The 27,258-nt window shown below is 35.1% G+C and overlaps 1 protein-coding gene across 5 annotated transcripts in view; it reads left to right on the top strand.

Moving 5' to 3' along the window:
• Window positions 1–27,258, top strand: part of CNOT6L (CCR4-NOT transcription complex subunit 6 like) — a 107,976-nt gene that overhangs the window by 39,177 nt on the left and 41,541 nt on the right. For 3 of the 5 annotated variants that reach the window (XM_064368263.1, XM_012446966.3, XM_064368266.1), the window contains exons 2-5: window positions 7,177–7,298; window positions 8,857–9,043; window positions 10,642–10,727; window positions 26,407–26,496. In XM_064368263.1, coding sequence (XP_064224333.1) covers window positions 7,177–7,298; window positions 8,857–9,043; window positions 10,642–10,727; window positions 26,407–26,496 — 485 coding nt within the window. Of the gene's footprint in view, window positions 1–7,176; window positions 7,299–8,856; window positions 9,044–10,641; window positions 10,728–26,406; window positions 26,497–27,258 lie in introns of those variants that run through there. The other 2 variants (XM_064368276.1, XM_064368280.1) reach the window with 2 other exon arrangements.

Below are 27,258 nucleotides of genomic sequence, written 5' to 3'. Positions count from 1 at the left end.
CCCTGTAGTCCCAGCCACTAGGGAGACTGAGGAGGGAGGATCACTTGATCCTAGAATTTCAGGCTTGCAGTGAGCTATGATTGCATCACTGTCCTCTAACCTAGATGACAGAGCGAGACCCTGTCTAGAAACAACAACAAAAAAGATATTGATAAGGAAATAGAAACTTCAAAAATGGCACAGTGCAAGAGTTATTTGCTTTGTTAAGCAAGATAAACACAGACACATTTTCTCAGGAAGGGGGCTCACAGTGGTTAAGACCAGATGGGAAGGATAGATTATTAAGATGAGTATGTAATAAAACACAAAAAACATGTTTTCCCTTCCATAACTTTTGGAAGTAAATGCCAATATGAGACAGATTTATCTGAGAATGTATAAAATGTAAGAAGTTATTGATATTTACACTAAACTCTAAGCCTAATATGGGCTTAATTTTGTGTTCTTCCAGTTTTAGGAACTCTGCCAGCATATGTATCTCTGCCCATGATTGATTTTGCAAACTATTGTTGAGATGATTTTGGGTTAGATTTCATTGAGTTAGAAGTCTGATTCATTATGAAGCACTCTGGTACTTGTGACATTTTTAGTATGAATCCTAAATGAAATAACATTAATTGTGCTAAACTACAGACAGAGATAAAATGACCTTAAACTTAGGGTGGTAAGGCAGAAACTGTAATTTAACACTATAGACTTACATCTTTACATACATTATAGAGGCTTCTGTTTTTTTGTAAGCTACTCTAGATTACCAGTATTTATAGAAGCTTCGTTCTAGCTTTTACCAGTTTGCTCTGATTTGGCCAGCTTGTTTTTTCAGGGGGAGTTATGCTGCTTTATTTTCCTAGTCCTAGATATAAAATCTGAGATTCGGGGTTCTTTAACAATAGTATATTTGGATGTATTTCATATGTATTTTTTAAACATAGTTTTCATTGAAATAGCATGTTATGTAGATTTAGTTGTAGTTTTGGAAACTCTTAATTTTAAACTTTTCTGTGCAACACAGACCTAATGTTACATGTAATATTATTTATAAATTTAAAAACTGAAATACAAAAAACCCTGAAATACATTAAACATTTTTTATTCTTTTTTTTTTTAAAATTTCACTTTATCTGCATTCAAGTCCTGGATATCCTTGTTAATTTCTGTCTCGTTGATCTGTCTAATACTGACAGTGGAGTGTTAAAGTCTACCCCTATTATTTTGCGGGAGTCTTAAGTCTCTTTGTAGGTCGTTAAGGACTTGCTTTATGTATAGAGGTGCTCCTGTATTGGGTGCATGTATATTTAGAATAGTTAACTCTTCTTCTTGTATTGATCCTTTTACCATTATGTAATACCCTTCTTTGTCTCTTGATTTTTGTTGGTTTAAAGTCCGTTGTATCAGCAACTAGGATTGCCACCCCTGCTTTTTTTTTTTTTTGCTCTCCATTTGCTTGGTAAATCTTCTTCTATCCCTTTATTTTGAGTCTATGTGTGTCTTTGCACATGAGATGGGTCTGCTGAATACAGCACACCAATGATTCTTAGCTTTTTATCCAGTTTGTCAGTCTGTGTCTTTTGATTGGGGCACTTAGTCCATTTACATTTAATGTTAATATTGTTATGTGTGAATTTGATCCTGCCATTTTATCACTGGTTCATTGTTTTGCCCTTTGGTTGGTGTAATTTCTTCATTGCATCATTGGTCTTTACCTTTTTTTTTTTTTTTTTTTTTTGCAGTGGCTGGTACTGGTTTTTCCTTTTTGTGTTTAGTGCTTCTTTCAGGAGCTCTTGTAGGGCAGGCCTGGTTGTGACACAATCTCTCAGCAATTGCTTGTCCGTAAAGGATTTTATTTCTCCATCACTTATGAAGCTTAGTTTGGCTGGATATGAAATTCTGGGTTGAAAGTTCTTTTCTTTAAGGATGTTGAATATTGGCCCCCACATCAGATCCACTGAGTCTGATGTGCTTCCCTTTGTGGGTGACCCGACCTTTCTCTCTGGCTGCCCTTAGTATTTTTTCCTTTGTTTCAACCCTGGTGAATCTGACGATTATGTGCCTTGGGGTTGCTCTTCTAGAGGAGTATCATTGTTCTGGCATACATGTATAGAACCTGCATGTTTGTTACATAGGTATGCATGTACCATGGTGGTTTGCTGAACCTATCAACTCACCATCTGGGTTTTAAGCATTAGGTATTTGTCCTAATGTTTTCTCTCCCCTTGCCCCCAACTCCCCAACAGGTCCTGGTGTATGATGTTCACCTCCCTGTGTCCATGTGTTCTCACTGTTCAACTCCCACTTATGAGTGAGAACACACAGTGTTTGGTTTTCTGTTCCTGTGTTAGTTTACTGAGAATGATGGCTTTCAGCTTCATCCATGTCCCTGCAAAGGACACAAACCCATTCTTTTTTTATGGCTTCATATTTTTAAATGTTTTTTAGAGGCAGGTCTTGCTATTTTGCCCAGGCTAGAGTGCAGTGGCTATTCAGAGGTGTGATTATAGTGCACTATGGCCTTGAACTCCTAGCTGCAAGCAATCCCTTCACCTCAGCCTCCCACATAGGTGGGACCACAGGAGTCTACTGCTGTGCCCAGTTTTGAAATATATTTTCTATGAAGTCAGTATTATACAGATTTATCTGAAGTTTTTGTTTAATGGAACAGAAGACAAATTTATTAAAGTCTTCAGTCTGTGGTAGTGTTTAATGAGCCTTTGGTGATAAAGATTAAAACTTTTTAATATAAGGAGTATATAAGAAGTAGGAGAAAATCTGGTTCCATATCTAGGACTGATGGTTACTCAGAAATTTTACTCAGAGTCTCTGAGGCCTTTGTAGGAGACATGCTAAGAAATAGGTAGTGAATGGATGGCAGACTCAGACAGCTTCTGTAGTATTTGGGGAACTAAGTGGAGTGTTTTTCATAGTGTTGAAATAGAGTTAAAGACTGCAAAGTTGGAAAGGTATTGCTAACAGGCTTTTAGTTTACTTAGTTTACTTTGTTATGTAATCAGGATTCCCGGTATAAATTTGGTTGATGTAATGGGAGGATCTTTTGAGAATCTATGTAAGTTGTTGTAGAAATTAGAAACTTTTGGAAAAACTAATTCAAAAACCTGCCTCTTCATCAGTTTGAAATTAAGAAATTAGCTGCGCTAGGTTTCCCCAAATAAAACATTACTGTTTCTTGGTTGAAAAATGTTCATCACTCAGTATTTAAGCCTTGTGCTGACTTGTATATCAGATTATTTGAAACCACATGATCAGTGTCACATTTAGAGGTTTAAGTTACATTTGAGTAATTTATTTCATAATTTTAGGTTATTTTGAAATAGACTTTTGTGGTATGCCTACAAGGTGGAAAGTTGATGCCAAGACCTGAGAGGCTAAAATAAAGCTGAATGGAAGGATTTAATAATGCTAATTTCCTGAAATTGAGTTCTCTAAGTTATTGATTGACTGATTGATTGGGACAGGTTGGAGTACAGTGGGGTGGTCTCGGTTCACTGCAGCCTGCAACTCCTGGGTTAAAGTGATTCCCATGCCTCAGCCTCCTGAGTAGCTGGGATTACAGACATGGGCCACCATGCCTGGCTAATTTTCGTATTTTTAGTGGAAACATGGTTTCACCATGTTGGCTAGGCTGGTCTGGAACTCCTAATCTCAAGTGATCCACCTGCTTCGGCCTCCCAAAGTGCTGGAATTACTGGCATGAGCTACCATGCCCAGGCAGGTTGCTTGCTTTTAATAGCACAGTGAAAGCCTGATTTTGGGGGGGCAGTAATGGCCAGAACTACACTAAATTACTTAGTTAACTCAAATGAGAAATGTTTTAGCTTCAATCATTTTGAAGAATTAAGTTTCTTGTATTTTTATTGGCATCCTAATCAAATCCAAAAGAGACCTCTGACCCCTAAAGACAGTATTAATCTTACTTTGGTTTTTACATACTGTAAATATTGGTAAACGTTTTATGGAGCTTATTATTAAGGAAGAGATTTTGTAATTTAAATGGACTTACACAGATTGAAACATGAAGAATTAAAAAATAGAAATACAGTTCTGTACGATATCTATTTTAGAGAGATTAGAATTGGAGCACCAACAAAGATGGTAATTAATTAATTTCCTATCTAGATTTTAAAACTATTTGGGAAAATTGAACATGTGGATGAATTACCATTTCTTTATATCAATTCTTAGAAAAGCATTGGGTGTTACTTGGCTGTGAGATGAGTAGGGAGGGAGGAAGGTGGCAGATTTTAGAATTACAAAGCATATGATCATTGATCATTCCACAAATACATGTTAAGTGCTTCCTATGTGGAGGAACTGTATAGAGTTATAAAAAGGATATGCCTCCACACAGAAGCATAGTCCCTTTAAGGAACATACCATCTAATGGGAGCCATGATTAAAACAAATTAAATTGCCTTCTAATTCTATGCCCTGTGTTTTATAAAAATGATCTAAAATTGGGCCAGGTGCAGTGGCTCACTCTTGTAATCCCAGTACTTTGGGAGGCCAAAGCAGGCAGATCACTAGGTCGGGAGTTCGAGACCAGCCTGACCAACATGGTAAAACCTCATCTCTACTAAGAATACAAAAAATAAAGAAAGAAAGAGAAAGAGAGAGAGAGAGAGAGACAAAGAAAGAAAAGAGAGACAAAAGAAAAAGAAAAGAGCCAGGCTCGGGGTAATCCCAGCTACTCAGGAGGCTAAGCTAGGAGAATCACTTGAACCTGGGAGGTGGAGGTTGCAGTGAGCTGAGATTGCTCCACTGTACTCCAACCTGGGCGACAGAGAGAGACTTTGTCTCAAAAAAAAAAAAAAAAAAAAAGGAAACTAAAATTAATGAAACCTGTGGTTTTGCAAATTTGGGACTTTTTTTTTTACCCATTCTCATTGTAGGTAATGGATTATGTAGTGTGTCTGTGTCTTTGGATCTGAATCTGTTTGATTTGGCTTTGCTTAATCTTGTATTTTTTTGTAGACTTACATTAGTATGCAAAAGTACCCACAGAGACACATGTGCCTTCTGGTGTACAGCAGAAATTCTGAAAACCTTGTTACCTAAAAACTTTATTTTCAGAAGTATTATATGTAGACTGAATATGGTAGAAATCTAATTTTTCTCCCGTGGAAAATGATCATATTCTTTGTGATCATTTCTAAGATCAGTTCTAAGACATTTATGGAAAATAAAATATGGTTTAGTATCACCCAAATTGTATGATAAGATTAGAGTTGAAGAGCTTAACCTGGAAACTTGGAAACTAATTACTGTTAACATATGAACAGATATGGAAAACTTTCTCTTTGTTCCTTTAAGTAAGTGGAAAGAAATAACTATTAGAAATGTGAAAGAAAATGATAATATGGGAAACTTTGATTGTATTCTTATAAACTAGCTTTTAGATTTCTTGATACATGATAGAATATCTCTATTTTTTCTTTAATCTTTATATGTAAGAAATTTCAGATGATCTGAAAGCAATTCTTCCATTTGGAATATAAGTTCTGAACTTTACTTGGAAACAGTTCCAGATTCAGACACTTGGTTTTGGGGTATGTGTATATTTGTTAAAATATGAGCAAAGAACCCAATATGAATACTCTGTGGCAATTAATTGAAAGTATGCAGGAGTTTAATTTAGGCTCAGGACTGTTGTGTCATTTGCTATTCTTATTAGATATGAAGTAGATTTTATTTTCTGACTACTACCAAGTAGTACTTTTTATATTGGACCTCTTCGGTAGGGTTACTTTTAGAGACATTTGTCATCTACTTCATATGTAGCACATTTGATGAGTTTTACATCTAGCTAGTTATCATTGATGATTGTTCAGTAATTATTTTGGCAGTTACAGCAGGAAGATGGCACAATATAGTCATGTGCTGCATAACAGCATTTGGATTGCCTAACAATGCATTTCTCAGAATGTGTCTTTTTTTTTTTTTTTTTTTTTTTTTTTGAGGCGGAGCTTTGCTCTGTTGTCCAGGCTAGAGTGCAGTGGCACGATCTTGGCTCACTGCAGCCTCCGCCTCCTGAGTTCCAGTGATCTTCTGCCTCAGCCTCCTGAGTATCTGGGACTATAGATTTGCGCCGCCACGCCTGGCTAATTTCTGTAATTTTTATTAGAGTTGGGGTTTCAAATTGGCCAGGCTGGTCTCGAACTCCTGACCTCACGATCCGCCCACCTCAGCCTCCTGAAGTGCTGGGATTCCAGGCGTGAGCCACCGCGCCACCCAGCCAAATGTATCTTTGTTAAACGACCCATGACTATACTAGTTTTGATTAGGGTGGCCATGTAATTCATCCACATTGGACTCTTTTGAGCATGAAAAGGGATGATAATGATAATTTCTTCAGAACAACAGATATAAACCAAGACTGACGCAGGAAAACTAAGATATGTACTCAGACTAATTAGGATACTTCTGATTACAAGTGACGGAAAACACAACTCAAAACTAGCTTAAACAATAAGGGAACTGTATTGGCTTGTGTATCAGAAAAGGCCAGTGTTTGAGTATGCTACAGGTGTGATTCAGTGAGGACTCTGGCTTTGTTTTTCTGTTTCCAGACTCTTCCTTCCATGGCTGACTTTCCTCATGGTTGTTCCATGGCTGCCAACAGCAATTTGGACTGTATTCTTCTTTGTTTATGACCAGCAGGAGAGAGAAGCCTGTTTTTCCCATAAACATAGAAAATGAGTTTTGAGGTTTTGTGATTATTAGATACTGCTGAACTAAATCTCTGTGGCAAGGGGAATGTCACATGCTGATTGTCTTAGGCATGGGATATCTGAATGTCACTGAGGAAAGGAGGATAGAATTACCTGATTCTCTTAGACTAGTCAGAGTTCATTCAGGAAGCTGCTATGTGGGAAAGCAGTGCAGCTGAACAAAGGGAAGGGGTTAGGAAGCAACCATAGTGTTCACTGCAGAGTCCAGTGATGTTGCTTATTTGCATTTTCCCTTAGGCATCTGATAATGAGTTCCTACAAGATCCTAGCATACTGCATATAATGTGTGTGTTTTCTTTTCTGTAAGTGAGAATTTGTAGTATAAAATGACTTTACTAGACTGGCATTGGGAGAGAAAAAGAGTTTACCATCCTGTTTTCTCTTTTTTTAAAGTAACACTATAATAATTGTTGATCTTTTTTTTTTTAAACAGACTAATAGGGATGCCAAAGGAAAAATATGATCCTCCAGATCCTCGCAGAATTTATACCATCATGTCAGCAGAGGAGGTAGCCAATGGGAAAAAATCTCACTGGGCAGAATTAGAAATCTCGGGTGAGTGGAATCTGAAGCATTTAATCTGGCATGTAATAGTGATAATAAAAAAGCTGACTATTGCTATATTTTTGATGTACGTTCTTAATTTGATGGACTAGTTGAAAAGCTACAAGAAGTTCAGATAAGAGTGTTTAATTTATCTGTTTTATGTGTGACTGAATATCTTTGTTTCCACTCTTTGAGATTAATTACAGTGAGCAGGCGTCTGGAATTGAGGATATTGGGAGTTTAGTTTCTAAGTAAAACCAGGTTCTTCAATATAATAGATTTTGTTTAGGCTATTTCAGAGTAATTATTTTTGCAAATTGAAATCTTTGCATCCTCCTATCTCAGTATCGGCAAAGAAGGAAACCTGGAAGCTATCTATTTATTCGAATAAATATATAATAACTGTGTTACAAGACCTTAATACCTGTTTAGGATTTGGTAAAATAGAATGTGATTCCTAAAAACTCATACTTCCAGTCTAATAATGAGAAAAACATCAGACAAACTCAAACTGAAGGACCTTGTGCAAAATACCTGACTTGATTGATACTCAAAATTGTCATGAGTAAAACAAATTAAGGCTGAAACTGTTGCAGACCAGAGGAGACTAAGTAGACATACTGAATGAAAAATAGTAGGCTGTGTTGAATCTGAAACAAAAAGGTATAAAAACTGGTGAAATCCAAATAAGGTCTAGTATTTAGTTAATAGTAATGCACCAGTGTTGGTTTCCTAGTTTTGACAAATGTACCATGGTCATGTAAGATTCTAATATTAGAGAAACTGAAGGAGGGGTATATAGGAACTCTCTGTGTTATCTTAGTAACTTTTCTGTAAATCTAAAATTATCACAAAATTAAAAGTTTATTAAAAATAGAATATAAGCATTTTTCTTTTATGAATAGATATAATACAGATTATATATAAAATGCCTTTTTTTTCCCCAGTAAGCATTCATTTGGAAGAGTTAAACCCCACATTGTAATGTCAGTGGCAAGAATTACTTGCACATTTAGCTAAAAGGTAACTGGGTGGATGGGCAATTGGTAGTCAAAAGAATGAATATGAGCCGATCTTACTAGGTTAATCTAGGGTTTCTTAACCTTGGCACTACTGACACTTTGAGCCAGATAGTAGTTGAGGGCTGCTGTGTACATTGTAGAATGTTTAGTAGCATTCCTGGCCTCTACTCACTAGACAGCAGAACCACAACCCCTTTAGTTGTGGCAACCAAAAATGTCTCCAGGTGTTCCAAAATTGCTTGGGAAAACAAAATTGCCTCTGGTTGAAAACTACTCAGTTAAACTCCAAGGGTTTCCACCTTTTGCCACTTCTCACTTAATACATGGAAGGTTCATGAGAAAGCATGGTTGTCAGGTGAAAGTGGCAAAATTAAAGGAGGGCCAGATGTGTTTGGAAGAAATCAAATGGCATTAAATAAAAAATTAAAATGTCAGAGATAACAGTATTTATGTGTATTTGCAGCCTCTCTTACCCCTTTTTAGTCCTTGTAGTTTAGGTGTCATCTTGGGCCTGGGGTTTTATGCTTCAGTATTTTGCCTTTTAGGTAGAGTGCGGAGCCTAAGTACATCACTTTGGTCGTTGACACACTTGACAGCGCTGCACCTAAATGACAATTACCTTAGTCGCATTCCACCTGATATTGCCAAGCTTCATAATCTGGTTTACCTGGATCTGTCATCCAATAAACTCAGAAGTTTACCAGCAGAACTAGGAAACATGGTGTCTCTCAGGTGAGGAAGTAATACAGACATGACTCACTCTATAAATTTCTAAATTTAAGAAAATTAGGGGATATTAGTCATTTTACAGTAGAATTTCTGTGTTGTGATGATCAAATTACATAAACTCTCTAAGCATAGTGCTTGAGTTGGCCTCTGTTTGAACATTTCTTTTCCTTTCTTTAAATTTGGAGGTTCCTGAATTAGAATGTGCTTTTATTACTAGTTTCCTTGATAGACTTGAGGTGGGGTGGGGCTAATATAGTAAGTCTCATTATTCAATCTGATAAGACTAATCAGTAATAATTGAACAATGGTGATTTGCTGGTAAGTACAAGTTCTAAGAACTTGTCTTTATTACATAAGTCAAAGTATATTTATATTTCATGATACAACTCCTTAAGGAAACCTTAAAGCCCAATGAAATGGTTTTATTTCTAATTTTTAGGGATTCTTTAAAAATTCCCTAAGAAATTCTAAACAAATTTTGCAGGAATCTTAAGATCTTATCTAAATGTTTCTAATGAAAACAAGAATTGTTTTCTATCTTATCTGTTAAGTAATAATTTTAAAAAATTGCTATCACGTGTTTAAAATTAAACATATTGTTTTAAAATCTTGTTCTTCACTATCCTTTACTTGCTTTTTTTACTTTTGGCCATCCATTAATGAGGATGTTATTTTTTTCTATAGTCTGCTCAAAATTTCACAGTCATAAAGTTAGATCTTATTTATGCTATCCTATTCTTGTCTGTACTATCTATGCTTTATTTTAATATTTATGTTTCAGGTCAGTGATTGTCCATCATAGTATTTTTTTCATCTTTTCCATTTTCTTTTGTCTTACTTTAATATACTCCACTTGTTTTTCCTTATTAATCTTTTTATTTTTATTTTTTGGTTTGTTTTCCTAGTATTTTGATACAATTAGAATAGTATTCAGTTACTTAAAAAAAGATACAGGTGATTGGCTACTAATTACAGTTTGTTCCTGAAGTTATAGACTAGGTTCAAGGATATCTGTTGTTGAAATACTAAGGATATCATCACATTTGCATTTGATAGTCATTCTGAGTTAGAAAAAATGAGAACACATGGACTCAGGGAGAGAAGCATCACACACCAGGGGCAGTTGGGGTGGGGCCTAGGGGAGGGACAGTGGGGTGGGTTGGGGGGGAAGGTTGGGGAGGGATAACATGGGGAGAAATGCCGGATATAATATGCACCTATGCAACAACCCTGCATGACCTGCACATGTACTCCAGAACCTAAAATAAAATGAATACAGTATTAAACGAAAAAAATGACAAATATTAAAAAAAAGAAAAAAGAGATTAGATTTAGCCTGAGAATGATATGCAGTTCCTACACTTCCAACTTTAATGTGAGCTAGAGAATGAATAAATCATAGAAATAGAAACATTGTTAACAATTGTGGCAACTACACATTTTGTAGTACTTTAATATTGTACAATGTTTTTGGATGATCACATAGAAATGTGCCTTGAATATAAACAATCACTCATATTATGTTGAAAGGAGCCTTAAGAATGGCAAATACAGATGTTAATAAAACTTTGTATATTAAACTAAATTTTTGTTTTAAACAGGGAATTGCTTTTAAATAACAATCTGTTACGGGTTTTGCCTTACGAACTTGGTCGGCTCTTCCAGCTACAAACTCTAGGTTTGAAAGGTAAGTGATTTTTAAACAGTTTTGAGGTGTCTGAGCCTTTTAAAGACCATTTTGTTCTTTAAAAAGGTCAGATTTTAGTATGATTTTGTGCATGTGACTATGTGTACTTTCTCTTGAAAGAAAAAAGTAGTTCTTTGTGTATCAATTTGAACTTGAAGATTTCAATATGTGCCATCATTTTAACAAACTTGTATGGGGAAAATTTTTTGGCTATTTTTTGTATCTTACCTTTAAGTTTCTATAAAACTGAAATTTAAAAGAGATTTTAAATTAACACTTTAAAAAAAGCGTGGGGGAATTACTAGGCTGGGCACACTGGCTCACACCTGTTATCCTTGACACTTTGGGAGGTCGAGGTGGGTGGATCATTGAGGTTGGGAGTTGGAGACCAGCCTGACCAACATGGAGAAACCCTGTCTCTACCAAAAATACAAAATTAGCCAGGCGTGGTGGTGCATGCCTGTAATCCCAGCTACTCTGGAGGCTGAGGCAAGAGAATCACTTGAACCTAGGAAGCGGAGGTTGTGGTGAGCCGAGATCGTGCCATTGCACTCTAGCCTGGGCAACAATAGCGAAATTCCGTCTCAAATAAAAAAAAAAAGGTGGATTACTTTACATAATAATAATCCAAACCTCAGCCACAATGTCTCATGTTTAGCTTTTGACATAGTAGATAAAATAGCATTGATGTGATTATAGGAGATAAAATATTATAATAGTAAAATCAGCTATACCTAATAAGTATAATTTTCTAAGTTACCTGTTAATCCAAAATTCATGCTTCTCTGCCTTTCTCAATCTGGATTGAAAGGCATACTCAAATCATAGAAACACTGAAATTTGTATAGTTTTCTCTCATGGAATAGCATATAAGAGTTTATTTATGAATTAATAGGACCAAATACAAATATATTGTATTAAACATTTTCTTCTGTGTTCATGAGGAATAAACATCAATCAAAGCCTTGTATACGTTTTCATAGATTTTATTTTCCTTCTTTTAAAAAACTATTTTAGTCTCCATGAAAATGTTCTGCCTGCATTTGCTTATCATATAATAGAGCATTAAAAATGAAATTTGATTAAGAATAGAAAGAATGTTGATATTATTGGTTGAAATAACAGAAATGATATTAGGTTTCTTATTCCATTTCATAAATTACATAGTTATATGAATGATCTGAATCTTGTGTTTATAGTTTCTCTGTAGGACTTTATTGATTTTTTAAATCACATGTGAAGTAGAGAGGGAGAATACTTATATCTAAAATACTTTCCTGAGGATTAACCCAAGGCATTTGAAATTGTACTGTTGAGACATTTCACCTCATTTTCTTTATGCTCAGTCTTATTCTTATGTAGTTGAAATAGCCATTCAGCTAGAATTGGAGTAGGGGCAAGTCTGTTCCTCAGTAGCACCTATTTCCTTCTTCCTTATATTGATAGAAAGCATGTCAATGACAAAGGAATAACTTACTATTGAACTCAGTGGACTTATCCTTTCTATTAGGCAACATTCCTGAAAAAGCAACTGTTAGTATTTCTTACTCTTTCATAACTCTATTTCATATTATCTCATATACAAGCATGTTTCCAGAAAATTTGTACTAAGTATCAACTGAGTGAGTAATTTTGAATATTATCTCCTTAGTCCTTCATTCAGTTTTTTTTTTTTTTTTTTTTTTAGTTAAAATGGTAGTTTTCCAAACTATTGTCTCTGGCTTGCCTCCGATTCTAGTGATCTTTTGTCTAACTGATTTATATTCATTAAAATCTATCAAGTGAGACAGCAGCTCTGCTTTACCAACTGTAATTTAGCTTTGTTCATGCCTGTGGATAAATTCTTTTTTATTAAACTTCAGTTTGTTATATGGTGGGTACCTATATGTTGTCCTTCTCTAAACTTGTTTGAAAATCTATTTAGTTTTTTGTCAATGCTGCTTTCCAAGGTATTCCAAGGTGATCCAGAAAACCAGAACTATTCCTTTTAAAAAAGTTTAAATGGTAATAGTGGGAATGGCTTTTAAAGCAACTGAAGGGCTACAGTGTTGCTCAAGAATGATAGTTTTATATTCTTAGGAACGTAAAATTTGAAATAATTTCGAAGTCAGTCTTATTAGCCATATTATGGTACTTCGTGTCCAAAAAAAGAGAAAATGGAATGTAACATTTTAAATAGCACTATAATATAGTTAAAAGAAACAATGAGAATGAACTGCTTTTGAGACATTTTGTCTTGAAACCAAAAGATTTTTTTTCTCTATTTCCTTTTCTTCCTTTGAAACTCAGATACTGAAATTTTTTTAGTAATGATTTGGGTCATGCTGGCCCAACAAGCTAATTTTTAGAAATTTTATTTTGAGATTTTTGTAGAGAGGTTATGTGAGGAATTAGGATAAGAAGGCCGATTTTAAAACTATAGACATAGACGTGACCAATCTAGTAAGTTGGAAGTGTTCTGTAAAATCATTTAGAAAAATAAAAATATATTAATTTTATGAAGAAAAGGCATAAGTAAAAGCAATTCTTATACAGTTATTTTAAAATAATTTAGAATTCATGTCCTAAGGTATAAGGTAATGCTTTATCCGACGTATGGGCTAACAAGTTGTCCTTGAGCAATAAAAATTGATGTCCCAGATCATAAAAATATGTAGGACCTCACTAATTTTGAAAATTTCTAGCTTTTTTCCAAGGATTACTTGGTCCATTTATGGACCATGTCAGTGGAAGACTTTCTTTTACTGAGTAAATTTGTTTTATTCTTAAAATATAATATAAAAGAGTAATAACATACATTTTAAAGAAAATAATTAAATGAATAGCTGTACTCCCATTGGTCAATATTTTAAATACCTTTTTAAAAAAAAGCACTGGGAAAATGTAATTGTCATTTATATAGGAGACAAAATAGTTATTTTTGTATCGTATGTGAGCTAGAAATCAGTAAGAAAAAGAACAATCTAGTAGAGAAAATATTAATAATTCATACCAGATGATATACAAAGTGCTCTAAAATTGGACTTGATCAGCCTTATACATAATAATAGTGCAAATTGAAATTATATTCAGTTACCATTTTTCACCTGTCAGATTGGGAGAGTTTGAAAAATTTAATAAAATAGCTCTGTTGGTGAGATTATGGGGAAATAGGCACAATCACACCTTGTCTGTATAAATCCCCTATACCTTTTACATTTCCTGCATTTTCTTTCACGATTACATCATTCTCCCAGATGTTACTACTATCCTGAATTTAGATATTGGGGTTACGTATACATCTGTTAAAGGTATTTTAACCTTTTTATGAATGGAACCTTAATGTGATTTTCTATGACATGGTTTTTATTCAATGTTATGTTTTTATGATTCAGCCATGTTGATGCATACATCTAATGACAATTCTTTGTTTTACTGCTGTATTGTATTCTGATATGTGAAGATGCTATAATTTATTCATTCTGCTGTAGATATTTAGGTTGCTTCCATTTTTGTTTTTGGCTACTATAAGCAGTACAGCCATGACGATTCTCGTACATTTCTCCTGATATACTTCATAGGAATGGAATTGGGTTGTAGAGGTCTGTTCATCTTTAGCTTTTTTAGGCAATACCATAATATTTTGCAAAGTAGTTGTACTAAAAGATACTACTTAAAATAATACAGTTTTCATTTTCAGTCTTCTAACAAACACTTGATATTGTCAGATTTTTAAGTTTTGCCAGTTATTTAATATGAAATAGTTTCTAACTATACTCTTAATTTGTATTTTCCTAATTGCTGATAAGATTGTGGATCTTTTTGTGTGTCTGTCAGCCATTATATTTCTTCTTTGAAATTACTGTTGATGTTTTTTGCTTATTTTCTACTGGATGGTTTCTTGTTGAATTAGAGGAGTTCTTTTTTCTACTTTGTGTTATAAGTGTCTTCTCTCACTCTATGGGTTTTCCTTTTGTTTTATTTCTGGTATCCTTTTAATGAGTAGATTTGTTATATATATCTTGCTCTGTCATCCAGGCTGGAATACAGTGGTGCAGTCTCAGCCACTGCAGCCTCTACCTCCTGAGTTCAAGCGATTCTCCTGCCTCAGCCTCCTGAGTAGCTGGGATTTACAGGTGTGCACCACTATGCCTGGCTAATTTTTGTATTTTTAGTAGAGATGGGGTTTCACCACGCTGGCCAGACTGGTCTTGAACTCCTGATCTCAGGTGATCCTCCCCCCTCAGCCTCCCAAAGTGCTGGGATTACAGGTGTGAGCCACCATGGCCAGCCAGATTTGATATTTTTAATGAGTTTTAAAATCTTTTCTCTTGTAGTTACTACATTTTGTGTCTTGTTAACAACAGAAATCTTGCCTTTCCCAGATTAGAAATATATTATCTTGTATCATCTTTTAAAAGTTTTGAGGTTTTGCTTTTCACAGCTAATTCTTTAATTCATTTGTCATTGACTTTTTTGATTGTTTGTTCAAGATGAAGTCTTGTTCTGTCACTCAGGCTGGAGTGCAATAGTGCAATCTTGGCTCACTGCAACCTCTGCCTCCTGGGTTCAAGTAATTCTCCTACCTCAGCCTCCTGAGTAGCTGGGATTACAGGCACCTGCCACCACATCCAGCTAATTTTTGTGTTTTTAGTAGAGATGGGGTTTCACCAACTTGGTCAGGCTGGTCTCAAACTCCTGACCTCAGGTTATCCTACCACCTCGGCCTCCCAAAATGCTGGGATTACAGGCATGAACCACTGTGCCCAGCCCTTGTAATTGATTTTTAGTCTAATTTGGAGTCTGATTTGGAAAGGGATTTATTTTGTTTTTTCCCTATGAGTAACCAGTTGTCTAAACATGATTAGTGAATAGTTTTTCCTTTTCTCATTGATCAGTAAAGTCACTTCTCTTATATATTAACTATGTCTAGGTCTATTTTGGGAATCTCAGTTCCTTTCCAGTAGTCAATTTGTCTAACCTTGTACCAGTTGGTATACTGTCTTAATTATTATGGCTTTATATTAAAACTTGATATCTGGTCTTGGAAGCCCCCTCACATTTTTCTTTAGCAGTGTCTTGACAATTTGCGCACAGTGGCTCTTCCTCATACATAAGAAATAGCTTGTTAAGTTTCATGAAAAACCCTGTTTGAACTCTGGAATTGCATTAACTGTCTGGATCAGTTTTAAAAGAATTGACATTTTAATTGTATTGAATCATCCTATTCATGAATTTGGGCTCTTCCTCCATTTAATGTCTTCTAATAAAATTTTGTAGCTTGCTATACCAATCGAGTACATCTGTTAGACTTATTTCTAGGTACCTTATACTTTTTTTTTTATTGTAAACCATAACTGTTGTTTTTCCTTTTTCTTTCTTTCTGAGAGGGAGTTTCGCTCTGTTGCCCAGGCTGGAGTGCAGTGAAGCAATCTTGGCTCACTGAAACCACTGCCTCCTGGGTTTAAACAATTCTCCTGCCTCAGCTTCCTGAGTAGCTGGGATTACAGGCTCCCGCCACTGTACCCAGATAATTTTTGTGTTTTTAGTAGAGACGGGGTTTTACTATGAGGGCCGGGCTGGTCTCGAACTCCTGACATCAAGTGATCCATCCTCCTTGGCCTCCCAAAGTGCTGGGATTACAGGTGTGAGCCACTGTGACTGGCCAATTGTTTTATTTTTTAAGGTTTGGTTTGTTTGTTTTTTTTTCCCTTGTCTGTTTGCTGCTAGATATAGAAATACAATTCATTTGCTTTTTTGTTTTTTGTTGTTGTTGTTGTTGTTTGTTTTAAAATTAATCTCATAGTAAGCCTTCTTGGCTAAACTCGCATTCTCCTGAAACCTTGTCTGCAAATTTTTTGGAGTTTCACATGCAGTAAGCATTTCATGTGCTGAAAATTATAGCTTTGTTTTTTTTTTCTTTTCCAATTCTTACATATTTAATTTCTTCTTATTTTTATGTACTGACCCTAGGATATTTCATATAATGTTGAGTAGAAGCATTAATACTGGACATACTTCTGTTTTTTCCAGTTTTAAAGGGAATGCTTCTAATAGTTTTTATTAAGAATGGTATTTACTGTATGTTTTTGTTTAAAAGTTTTTTAAATTTTAGAAGTTTCCTTCCATTCCTGCTTTGTTAGTCCATTTTCAGATATTTTATTGAGTACTTTTCCCTGCAGAGATGATTATATTATTTTTCTCATCAAAAGTTGATGAGGTAAATATATGGTAAATTATATATATATATGTTTATATATATATACACACACACACACCCTTTTTTTTCCAATTTAAAACACATTTGCATTGCTGAGATAAACTCAACTTGGTCATGTTGTTATATGCTTTTATATAATACTGGATTTAATTTGATAGATATCTGTCAAGAACTGTAAAGACTTTGAGATTTTACCCTACTTAAAAGCTCATAAGTTAGGCAGTTATTGTTTCTTGGGTGGTGGTAGAAGACATGAGATTCCTGGGTCAGAGAAAAAGAACATTATTATTCAAGCTACAAAATGGGCCCAGATGCATGCTGTGTACACAGTCAGTTTGTATTGCAATTGGGTAATCCAGGTCCAGGATCCAGCACTTTTTAAGCAAGCAGCAAATATTGTAGCAAAATAACAAAAAGCTAGTAGTCTTGCTTCCCCAGGGTAAAGTCACATTGATAGTAATGATGGGTTGCCTTGACCTATTTAGTTGCCTATATAAGTAATTACAGAAACTATGCAGTATCAAGAGACAGATAACCCTTGGAATCTGTCATACCAACCAAGAATTCAGCGGGAAGCACAAGGCCCATGGCAGACTGATTCTCCTAAGAATTTTTTCAAGGATTTTTCTGTGTATGTTCATGAATAAAATAGACCTGCGTTTTTCATGTATGTGTATGTAAGGTTTATAATGACCATAGAAGCAGTGGGGAAAATTCTGTATTTTTCAGTTCTCTGAAAGAGTTTGTGTAAAATTGAATTAATGTATTCCTTGAAATCTTGGTAAAACAGTCCTGTAAAACTGTCATTGCCTGATGTTTTCTGTTTTCCTTGATGAAAATATTAACTACTATTTCAATATATTTGTAGTTATGAGAACTTTTGAGAAATTACTTTTTTTTTTTTAAGCGAAAGCAAGTTTATTAGGAAAGTAAAGGAATAAAAGAATAGCTACTCCATAGGCAGAGCAGCCCTTAGGGCGTCTGGTTGTTCATTTTTATGGTTATTTCTTGATTATGTATTAAACAAGGAGTGGGTTTTTCATGCCTCCCCTTTTTAGACCATCTAACTTCCTGACATTGCCATGGCATTTGTAAACTGTCCTGGAGCTGGTGGGAGTGTACTAGTGAGGACAATCAGAAGTCACTCTTATTGCCATCCTGGTTTTGGTGGGTTTTAGCTAGCTTCTTTACTGCAACCTGTTTAACCAGCAAGGTCTTTATGACCTGTATCTTGTGCTGACCTCCTATCTCATCCTGTGACTTAGAATGCCTAACCATCTGGAAATGCAGCCCAGTAGGTCTCAGTCTTATTTTACCCAGCCCCTACTCAAGATGGAGTTGCTCTGGTTCAAAGGCCTCTGACATTTTCTGCTTGCTTTTATAAGAGAAGCCTTAATCCTAAGAGTTACAGAGGGATGAAAGTTTATTTTCTGTAACTTCTTCATGCTGAACGGGGCAATGATATTCCTTTCTAACTATTAGTGTCTCTTGTATTTGGGGTAGAGAGGAACTCAGTCAGAAAGCATCAGTATGTTGAGGGCCATTCATAACTCGACAAGTTCTGACAAAAGGTGATACCTAAAGTTGGCCGATTGATGTTGCGCACAGGTCAAGGGTCTCTTCAATATTATCTCTTCCACAGTTTGCCAGAAAGATGTTACTGGAAAGGGATCCCAATTCCAGTGCTTGGATCTCGTGCAAGAAAGAATTTGGGACGAATCATACAGTAAAGAGAAAGCAAGTTTATTAGGAAAGTAAAGGAATAAAAAATAAATAAAATGGCTACTCCATAGGCAGAGTGGAGAAATTTCTCATTGTTAATGAGTCAGTTTTGTTGGATCATATCTGTGATAGTTTCCCTTTTTTCTTTTTAAATTGGTCATGATTTATTCATATTTAGATTTACATACTTGTTTTATCTAATTTTTTTAACTTTTTCTGGAATATGACATCCAATACAGGCAGTATATTAGTAAAGTGATTCATATATAGTTACTATATAATTATCTGTATATTCATAGTCCATTTCTAGCTATTGTTTAGTTGGTATTAGACTGTGATACTTAAAATGTGGAGATTATTATACCTCCATCACCCTGGAGCTTCTTCTGGGTCTAACATGACAGCAGAACTCGACTATGCTAAAGGCATCAGTATATGTTGGTGGCAACTATGCATTGTTTTGTTCTGGAAGTTGAGATAAATGTGTACTTATACTGGATTATAGATTTACATAGTTTCAAATGTAAGCATTTAAGGCTACAGCTTTGCCTGTTTGGGTACTTTTTGTTGCATACACTATTTTGATATGAAGTATTTCATTACTGTTTTGGTCTAAGTATTTTTATTATACGTTATCATATCTTCCTTGACTTGTCAGTTATTTAAAATATTATTTAAAATTTCTGTGCATGTGATTTTACATTTATTTTTATTGTTAGCTTTAACCTTAATTACATTATAGACTAATGAGGTAACCTGTATGAACCAGTTCTGTGACATTTGTTGATTCTTGCCCTGTGGCATAGTATATGATCAGTTTTTGTAAATGTTTAACCTGTATCTGAAAAGAATTTTTTTCTTGTTGGACACAGGATTATATTTTTGTCCATTAGTTCAATTTGTAAGTTATATTGCTCAGATTTTCTGTCTCTAGAAATTTTTGCCTGTTGGCTTTTTCAGTAATTATTTTTGTTAAAATTTCCATTAAAATGGAATTTTTCATTTTCTCGTGTAGTTCAGTCAGCTTTTGCTTTACATATCTTGGATTTATTTTATTAGATAGTACCCACTTAATATTGTTATATCTTCTGATGATAATGTCTTCTGGTAAATTGAACCCAGTACTAGGTACTGAGCTTCTTCCTTATTAGGATTTTGTCTTATAGTCTACATTTCTAATTTAGCTGTGCCAGTGTTCTTTTGGTTAATGTTTGTCTAGTATATCTTCTCTCATCCATTTACTTTCAACTTTTTGTGTACTTACACTTAGGTATAGCTCTTATAATAGTGTATAGCTGGACTTTGTTTTTAATCCATTCTACTCTTTGTTTTTAATGTGGGTTCAGACCAGTTCCCTTACCTATAATAATTGATATTTTTGTTATTGCTGTTCTAACTTTTGATTCCATTGTGTGTGATTTTTTTTCTGCTTTCTTGCCTTTCTAAAAGTAGTTTTTCTCCTTGTTTTTCATTCTGTTTACTTTCTCTTAGTTTGAAATTGTTATATTCTGTTTTTAGACTCCTTGTTATTCTTGAAATGGTGCCTTGAATATATTTTTTAAAAGATTAATTTTAAAGTAACTTTAAAAATTGACCTGCTATTTATACATAGTGAAATTCTTACCTCTTGGTGTATAATTCAGTGAATGTTAACAGACATGTAGTCGCATAACCAGCACCACAATCAAGAAATAGAACAGCTTCATCACTCTCCAAAATTCATTTGTGCCTACTGAAGTCAAAACCTTCTCTCAGCCCTTGGCAACTACTTTTCCAGAATGTCATATATTGGAACATATAGTATATTGCCTTTTGAGTCTGGATTCTTTGGTTTAGCATAATGCATTTGAGGTTCATTCATGCTGTGTGTATAAAACCTGTGTTACATCCATATAATGGAATACTACTTAACAATAGAAATAAAGGAAATTTTTTTTTGAAATTTTATAGTTTTAGATTTTATCTTGAGGCTCTTGGTTTGTTTTGAGTTAATTTTTGTATATGACACAAGGTTTATTCTTTTGCTTATGCATATCTAGTCATTCCAGCACTGTTTGTTAAAAAGATCATACTTTCTGCTTGGAATTTTCCTTGCAACTTTGTCAAAATTCAGTTGCCCATATATGTGTGGATATTCTGCTGAACACACTATTCTATCCCATTGTTGTATGCCAGTACCAAAATGTTTGATTGTTTTAGCTTTATGATCAGCTATGATGCAGGGATTATGAGTTTCCCAACTTTGTTCATAGTTTTCAAAGTTCCATTGACATTTCTAGATGCTTTGCATTTTTGTATACATTTTAGAATGAACCTATGATTTGTGCAAAATAACTTGCTGGAATTTGTCATGGGATATATTGAATATACAGATCAGTTTGGGGATAATCAATACCTTAATCTTGAGACTTAATATTGAGTCTTAATATCTAGCATATCTCTTCATTTACACAGATCTTCTTTGCTTTACTTTCATATAAAGTTTTGTAGTTTTCAGGGATACAGTAATATTTTGCTAGATTTATATCTACTTGATTTTTTTATGCTATCGCAAATGATACTTTTTAAATTTTTAATTATTTGTTGTATAGAATTAAATACAATTGATTTTTAATTGTATTGACCTTGTCTCTTGTGATGTTTGTAAATTCACTTTTCCTTGGGGCATTTTATAAACTCTTGATCTGTGAACATAGTTTGTTTCATTTCTTCCTTTCCAATATATATATTTTTAATTTCCTTTTTCTTGCTTTATCACATTGGCTAGGACTTCTGGTACTGTATCGAATAGAAGGGACAATGGTGCACATCTTTGCCTTGCTTTTGATTTTTAGGGGGAAAGCACTATCTTTCACCATTAATATTAACTGTAGGTTTTTCAGTAGATATTCTTTCAGGTTAAATATTTTTTCCTTCTTTCTCACATTTGCTGAGAGTTTTTATCACAGCAAGTTAAATATGGTCAAATACTCTGGAAGATGTTGCTAATACAGGAAGAGTTTTCAGAAGCCTTTAGAACTCAAAACACTTCTATTACTGCTTTCTTAAATGATTGGTAGAATTTTCCAGTAAAACCATATGATCTTGGAATTTTCTTTATGGAAACATTTTTAACTTCTACTTTGATTTCTTTTGTAGATATAGGACATTGAGCTTATCCTCCCACCTTTTTCTTTCTTCCCCTATAGCCATGTCAGCTCTCTCCTGCAATCATTTGGTTAATTCTCCTGCAATAATTTGGTTAATTCTCAGAGTTCTCAAATAGTTGATTCTGACAATTTTTGCCAGTTTTTTGTTTTGTTTGTGCTTGATTGTTTGGATTTTTTGGTCATTGTTGCTTATATAGAGCAGCAAATTTTTAGACATCTTTACTCTGCCATTTTTGCTGACATTTCCTTCCTTCCTTCCTTCCTTCCTTCCTTCCTTCCTTCCTCCCTCCCTCCCTCCCTCCCTTTTTTTTGAGACAGAGTCTCACTGTGTCGCTCAGGCTGGACTGCAGTGGCGCGATCTCACCTCACTGCAACTTAACGCCTCCTGGGTTCAAGCGATTCTCCTGCCTCAACCTTCTGAGTAGCTGGGATTACAGGCATGCACCACCACACCCAGCTAATTTTTGTGTTTTTTAGTAGAGACAGGATTTCACCGTGTTTGTCAGGCTGGTCTCAAACTCTTGATCTCATGATCCACCCGTCTCGGCCTCCCAAGGTGCTGGGATTGCAGGCATGAGCCACCGTGCCTGGCTTTTTGCTGATATTTTCTATCCATTTCCAGTGAGCTTTGGTAGTTTCTATCTTTCAAGGAATTTGTCCATTTCTTCTAAGTTGTTGAATTTATAGGCATATGGTTTTATTAGTATTTCCTTTTCCTTTTACTATCTCTATGTCTGTCCCTTCATTGTTGATATTTATAATTTATGTCTTTTCGTTACAGTCAAAGATAATTTTATCAGTTTTATTGCCTCTTTTTCAAAGTGCCACCTTCTGAATTCAGTACTTTTTTTTTTTCTTTTTTTGAGGCAAATTCTTGCTCTGTCACCCAGTCTGGAATGCAGTGGTACAATCTCAGCTCACTGCAACTTCTGTCTCCCGGGTTCAAGGGATTCTCTTGCCCTAGCCTCCCGAGTAGCTAGGACTACAGGCATGCAGCACCACGCCTGGCTGATTTCTGTATTTTTAGTAGAGACGAGGTTAGACTGGTTGCAAACTCCTGACTCAGGTAATCCACCCACCTCGACCTCCCAAAGTGCTGGGATTATAGGCGTGTGCAACTGTGCCCAGCCAGTAATTTTGTTTTTTTAAAAAATTTAATTGATTTCTGCTCTTAATTTCTTCTGCTTGCTTTGGGTTTCATCTGTTCTTATCATTGAATTTAGATCTTTTTGTTTCTAATATCTGCATTTGAAGCTATAAATTTCCCCCTAAAAACTGATTTTTCCATGTCCTACAAATTTTGTTAATGTCATATTTTCATTTTAACTCAAAACATTTATACTTTAATTTTTTGAGACAGGGTCTCAGTCTGTCACGCAGGCTAGACTGCAGTGGTCGTATCACAGCTCACTGTAGCCTCCAACTCCTGCACCCAAGCAAGCAATCCCCTGTTGAGCCTGTTAGTGAGTAGCTGAGACTACAGGTGCATACCACCATGCCTAGTTAAAAAAATTCTTTTTCTTTTTCTTTTTTTTTTTCGTAGAAACGGGGTCTCACTATGTTGCCTAGGCTGGTCTTGAACTCTTGGCCTCATGGAGTCCTCCCACTTTGGCCTCCCAAAGCACTGGGATTACAGTTGTGAACCACCATGCCCAGACCAATTAAAACATTTAAAAATCTCCTTGTGACATCCTTTTTAGCTTATGGAATATTTAGAAGTGTGATGTTTAATTTCAGAATATTTGGGAATTTTTCTGGGTATTTGTCTGTTGGTATCTAGTTGCATTTTGTCAGTCCATGACTGTTTATTTGTATGATTTTATTTTTTTTTAATCTGTTAACAGTTTGTTTTCTGGCTCAGAATATGGTCTCACTTGGTGCATGTTCATGTGCACTTGAAAAGAATGCATATTTTTCTGTTTGTGAGTGGAGTATTATGTAAATAATAGGTCAAATTGGTTGACAGTGTTCTGTTCTTCATCCTTACTAATTTTTTTTGTGTACTTTTTTCTGTCAGTAACATCGGAGTGTTTGAAGTCTCAATTACAATTCTTGTAACTCTTTGGAGATGCTATTTTATTGTATTTCCTGTTGTTGCTGTTGATACTTGTCACTCTCCTGTTCATTGTTTTGATATGATTCGTCCTTTTGGCCCATCTTGTTTTAAAGTCTTCTATCATTTGGCATTTTCTAGTTTGCACTACAATCTATTTTTAAATGAAATCCTTTCATAAACTTCTTTGTATATATTCTGCATCTTGTATCGGTTCATTCATTTAAAAAATTGGTTTTTGAAAATTTGCAGCCTTTACTCTTCAGATATTTTCTTGTCTCACCTCTCTCCCTAATCTTTCTTTCTGGCTAGGAGTTAGATATATTTACTCTTCGCTGTAGCTGTTGATGTAGTCATAAGGTGTGGAGGGAGAGAAGGTGTCCTATAGTCCTATAATTAGGTCTGTCTTAGTGAGTCCGAGTTGACTATTTCCCTACATGATGTCAAAGGCTAGAGAGGGCATATATCTTACTCTAGGTCTGTTAAACTTTGGGAAAACTTAGATTCTGGTAAAATAGTTTCCTTTGAAGATAGTACTTATTAAAGAGAACGTCGCTTTCTCCTGCCCCATTTTGGAAGAATGAGGGGATTTTTCTCCAGTCTTTATAGTGAGAACCTGGTAGGACCCCTGGAAGTAAAATTTAAGAAAGTGTGGGAACCCCTTAAGACTAGGCCCTCTTGGAGTTTTTAACTCTCAAGTGAATCTATATGGAGCCTCTAGCAGATTGTCAATTGTCAATTACTGTTTAAAGTGTTCTACTGATACTAGGTCTAGCTGTGAACTTCTGCTGCCTGTAAATTGTGATTCTCTGTATCTGCTTGTTTGTATTTGGGACAGCAGTTTGTCCTATGACCTCAATTGTGAGGACAGGAGTGACAGCTTTTCAAATCTTTACATGTTGGGTTAAAACTTAAGTCTCGTTCTGTTTCTAGAACTCCAATTTCTTAATTTATCCTAACTTCCCTATATTTTACTGTCTTATGTTTTCCATGTTTGTGACTCTCAGTGAGGCATTTTGGATAATTTTCTTGGAATCTGTTTTTCTTGATGACTGATTTTCTTTTCAGCTGTACCTGCTGCCTAACTCATTCATCAACAAGAGTTTTTTCCCCTAGTACTTGGAGTTATGATTAATTCAGTTAAATATCCAAATATTTAAAATCCAGCTTCACTTACTTTGACAAAGGTATACTCCTTAATAGCCAGCACCTAAATCAAGATATGAAATAGTTCCATCACCCCAGGAAGTTTCCTCTTCCCACTTTCCAGTCAATTAGGAATTACCAACCAGACTTCCAAAGTATTCATACCATTTTCTAGTAATTGAATTGAAGTAGAAGAGTTCAAGGTATTCCACATTCTTTCTAATACTTGGTTGGTCATTAAAAAAGTTTTTTTAGGCCAGGCACAGTGGCTCATGCCTGTAACCCCAGCGCTTTGGGAAGCTGAGGTGGGTGGATCACTTGAGGCCAGGAGTTCCAGAGCAGCCTGACCAACATGGCGAAACCCTGTCTCTACTAAAATACAAAAATTAGTGGGTGTGGTGGTGGGTGCTTATAGTCTCAGCTGCTTGGGAGGCTGAGGCACGAGAATCACTTCAATCTGGAAGGTGGAGGTCGTATTGAGACCAGATTGTGCCAGTGCACTCCAGCCTGGGCAGCAGAGTGAGACTGTCTCAAAAAAATTTGTAGATGTGCTGGTAGGTATGTGCTGCATTGAAGGTTTGGTTGATTTGTTATTTAACAGTTAGAACCTTCATTTTTGGAAGTTCCATGGTTTTTATTTTTTCAAATTTGAATGTTAGACTGTTGTTGGATGCTTGTCTGAATGAATACCTCCTTTATTTCTTAAGGGACTTTATAGTCTGTTACCAATAGTGTGTTCTTTGTTATATGATAAATCTGTACTCCTAATACTCACACATTCCTAATTGTTGTTATAACAAAGTTATTTTCTTCTCACATTTTACTAACATATCTTGGTAACGCATTTTCTTTTTACTTGAAATATATTTGTTTTCCCTATATGTAATATAAATATTGTAAGAAGACTCCTTAGAGTATTTATATTTGAAGACCTGCATTTACTTTTCAGACCATATTCTAACTCAAAGACAAATAGCCCTATAGGAGAAAAAATAAGGGATATCTTTAAGATACCACTTTTGGAAGTTCCATCTATAAGATATCACTCATTCTTTCTCCTATAGGTCTGAAAAGATAAATGTGGATCTTCAAAGATTAATGTAGAATCTATGGGGTTACTTCAGGGTGCCAGGTTGTGATATTACTTCAGAATTGACTAAGATTAATATATATGCTTTTTAATGTATATGTGTACATATGTTTTGGACAAGTCCAAATTTTAGTTTGAAGATTTTAAAGTTTTTCTTTATGACTATCTTAAAGAGAATATTTACACTTTTAAAATGTATATAATAGATTAAATAAAGTAAAATTAAATTTAGGAAATTAGTATTTTATCTTGTAGTATACATTTCTGTCTTGTCTTACAGTTACAAGTTTTAAAGGTTTTATTTTTGTCTTCTGCTTTAGGCAATCCTTTATCACAGGATATTCTCAACTTATACCAGGACCCAGATGGAACCCGAAAGCTACTGAACTTCATGCTTGACAATCTTGCAGGTAACTATTAGTGACAAAGCTGTAAAATAAATTCTACAGATATTATTAACCAGCTAACATATTATATGTTGCTCAAGAGCATCTGTTTTTTATAATTGTTTATGGGGGCCAGATGCGGTGGCTCACACCTGTAATCCCGGCACTTTGGGAGGCCGAGGTGGGCAGATCATAAGGTCAAGAGATCGAGACCATCCTGGCCAACATGGTGAAATTTTGTCTCTACTAAAAATAAAAAAATTAGCTGGGTGTGGTGACGTGTGCCTCTTGTCCCAGCTACTTGGGAGGCTGAGGCAGGAGAATCTCTTGAACTTTGGAGGTGTAGGTTGCAGTGAGCCAAGACTACATTCCAGCCTGGCAACAAAGTGAGACTCTGTCTAAAAAAAAAGATTCAGAGTTGATCAATGGAAATCAACAAATTTGCTACAGAGGTCTTCTTAGTAAATAATTGGGAATATGTGGCAATTTAAGTTGTATACATCGCATATGTATGCAGTTTCTAACTTACTTTAAAATTAGATATCTCTTGTCTGTATAGATGTAGCTAGTCGATCTAGCCATAGGTGTGTGCTGTGTGTGTGTATAATTTTTAAGGAGTTCTTTGTATGTTTTAGATACAAGCTTTGTGTTGATAATATGTTGCAAATACTTGGTCACATGCTATTATTAACTTTTTCATTCTCTTGTCTTTTGACAAACAGAAAAATTTTAATGTACTCCAGTCCAATTTGTTGACCTTTTCTGTTATGGTACTGCTTTTATCCT

This window comes from Aotus nancymaae, unplaced genomic scaffold (assembly GCF_030222135.1).
Source record: "Aotus nancymaae isolate 86718 unplaced genomic scaffold, 86718_ANA_hifiasm-v0.15.2.pri h1tg000006l, whole genome shotgun sequence".
NCBI lineage: Eukaryota > Metazoa > Chordata > Mammalia > Primates > Aotidae > Aotus > Aotus nancymaae.
The sequence above is the reverse complement of the archived record's forward strand: the minus strand, read 5'-3'. Positions and strand labels throughout refer to the sequence as shown.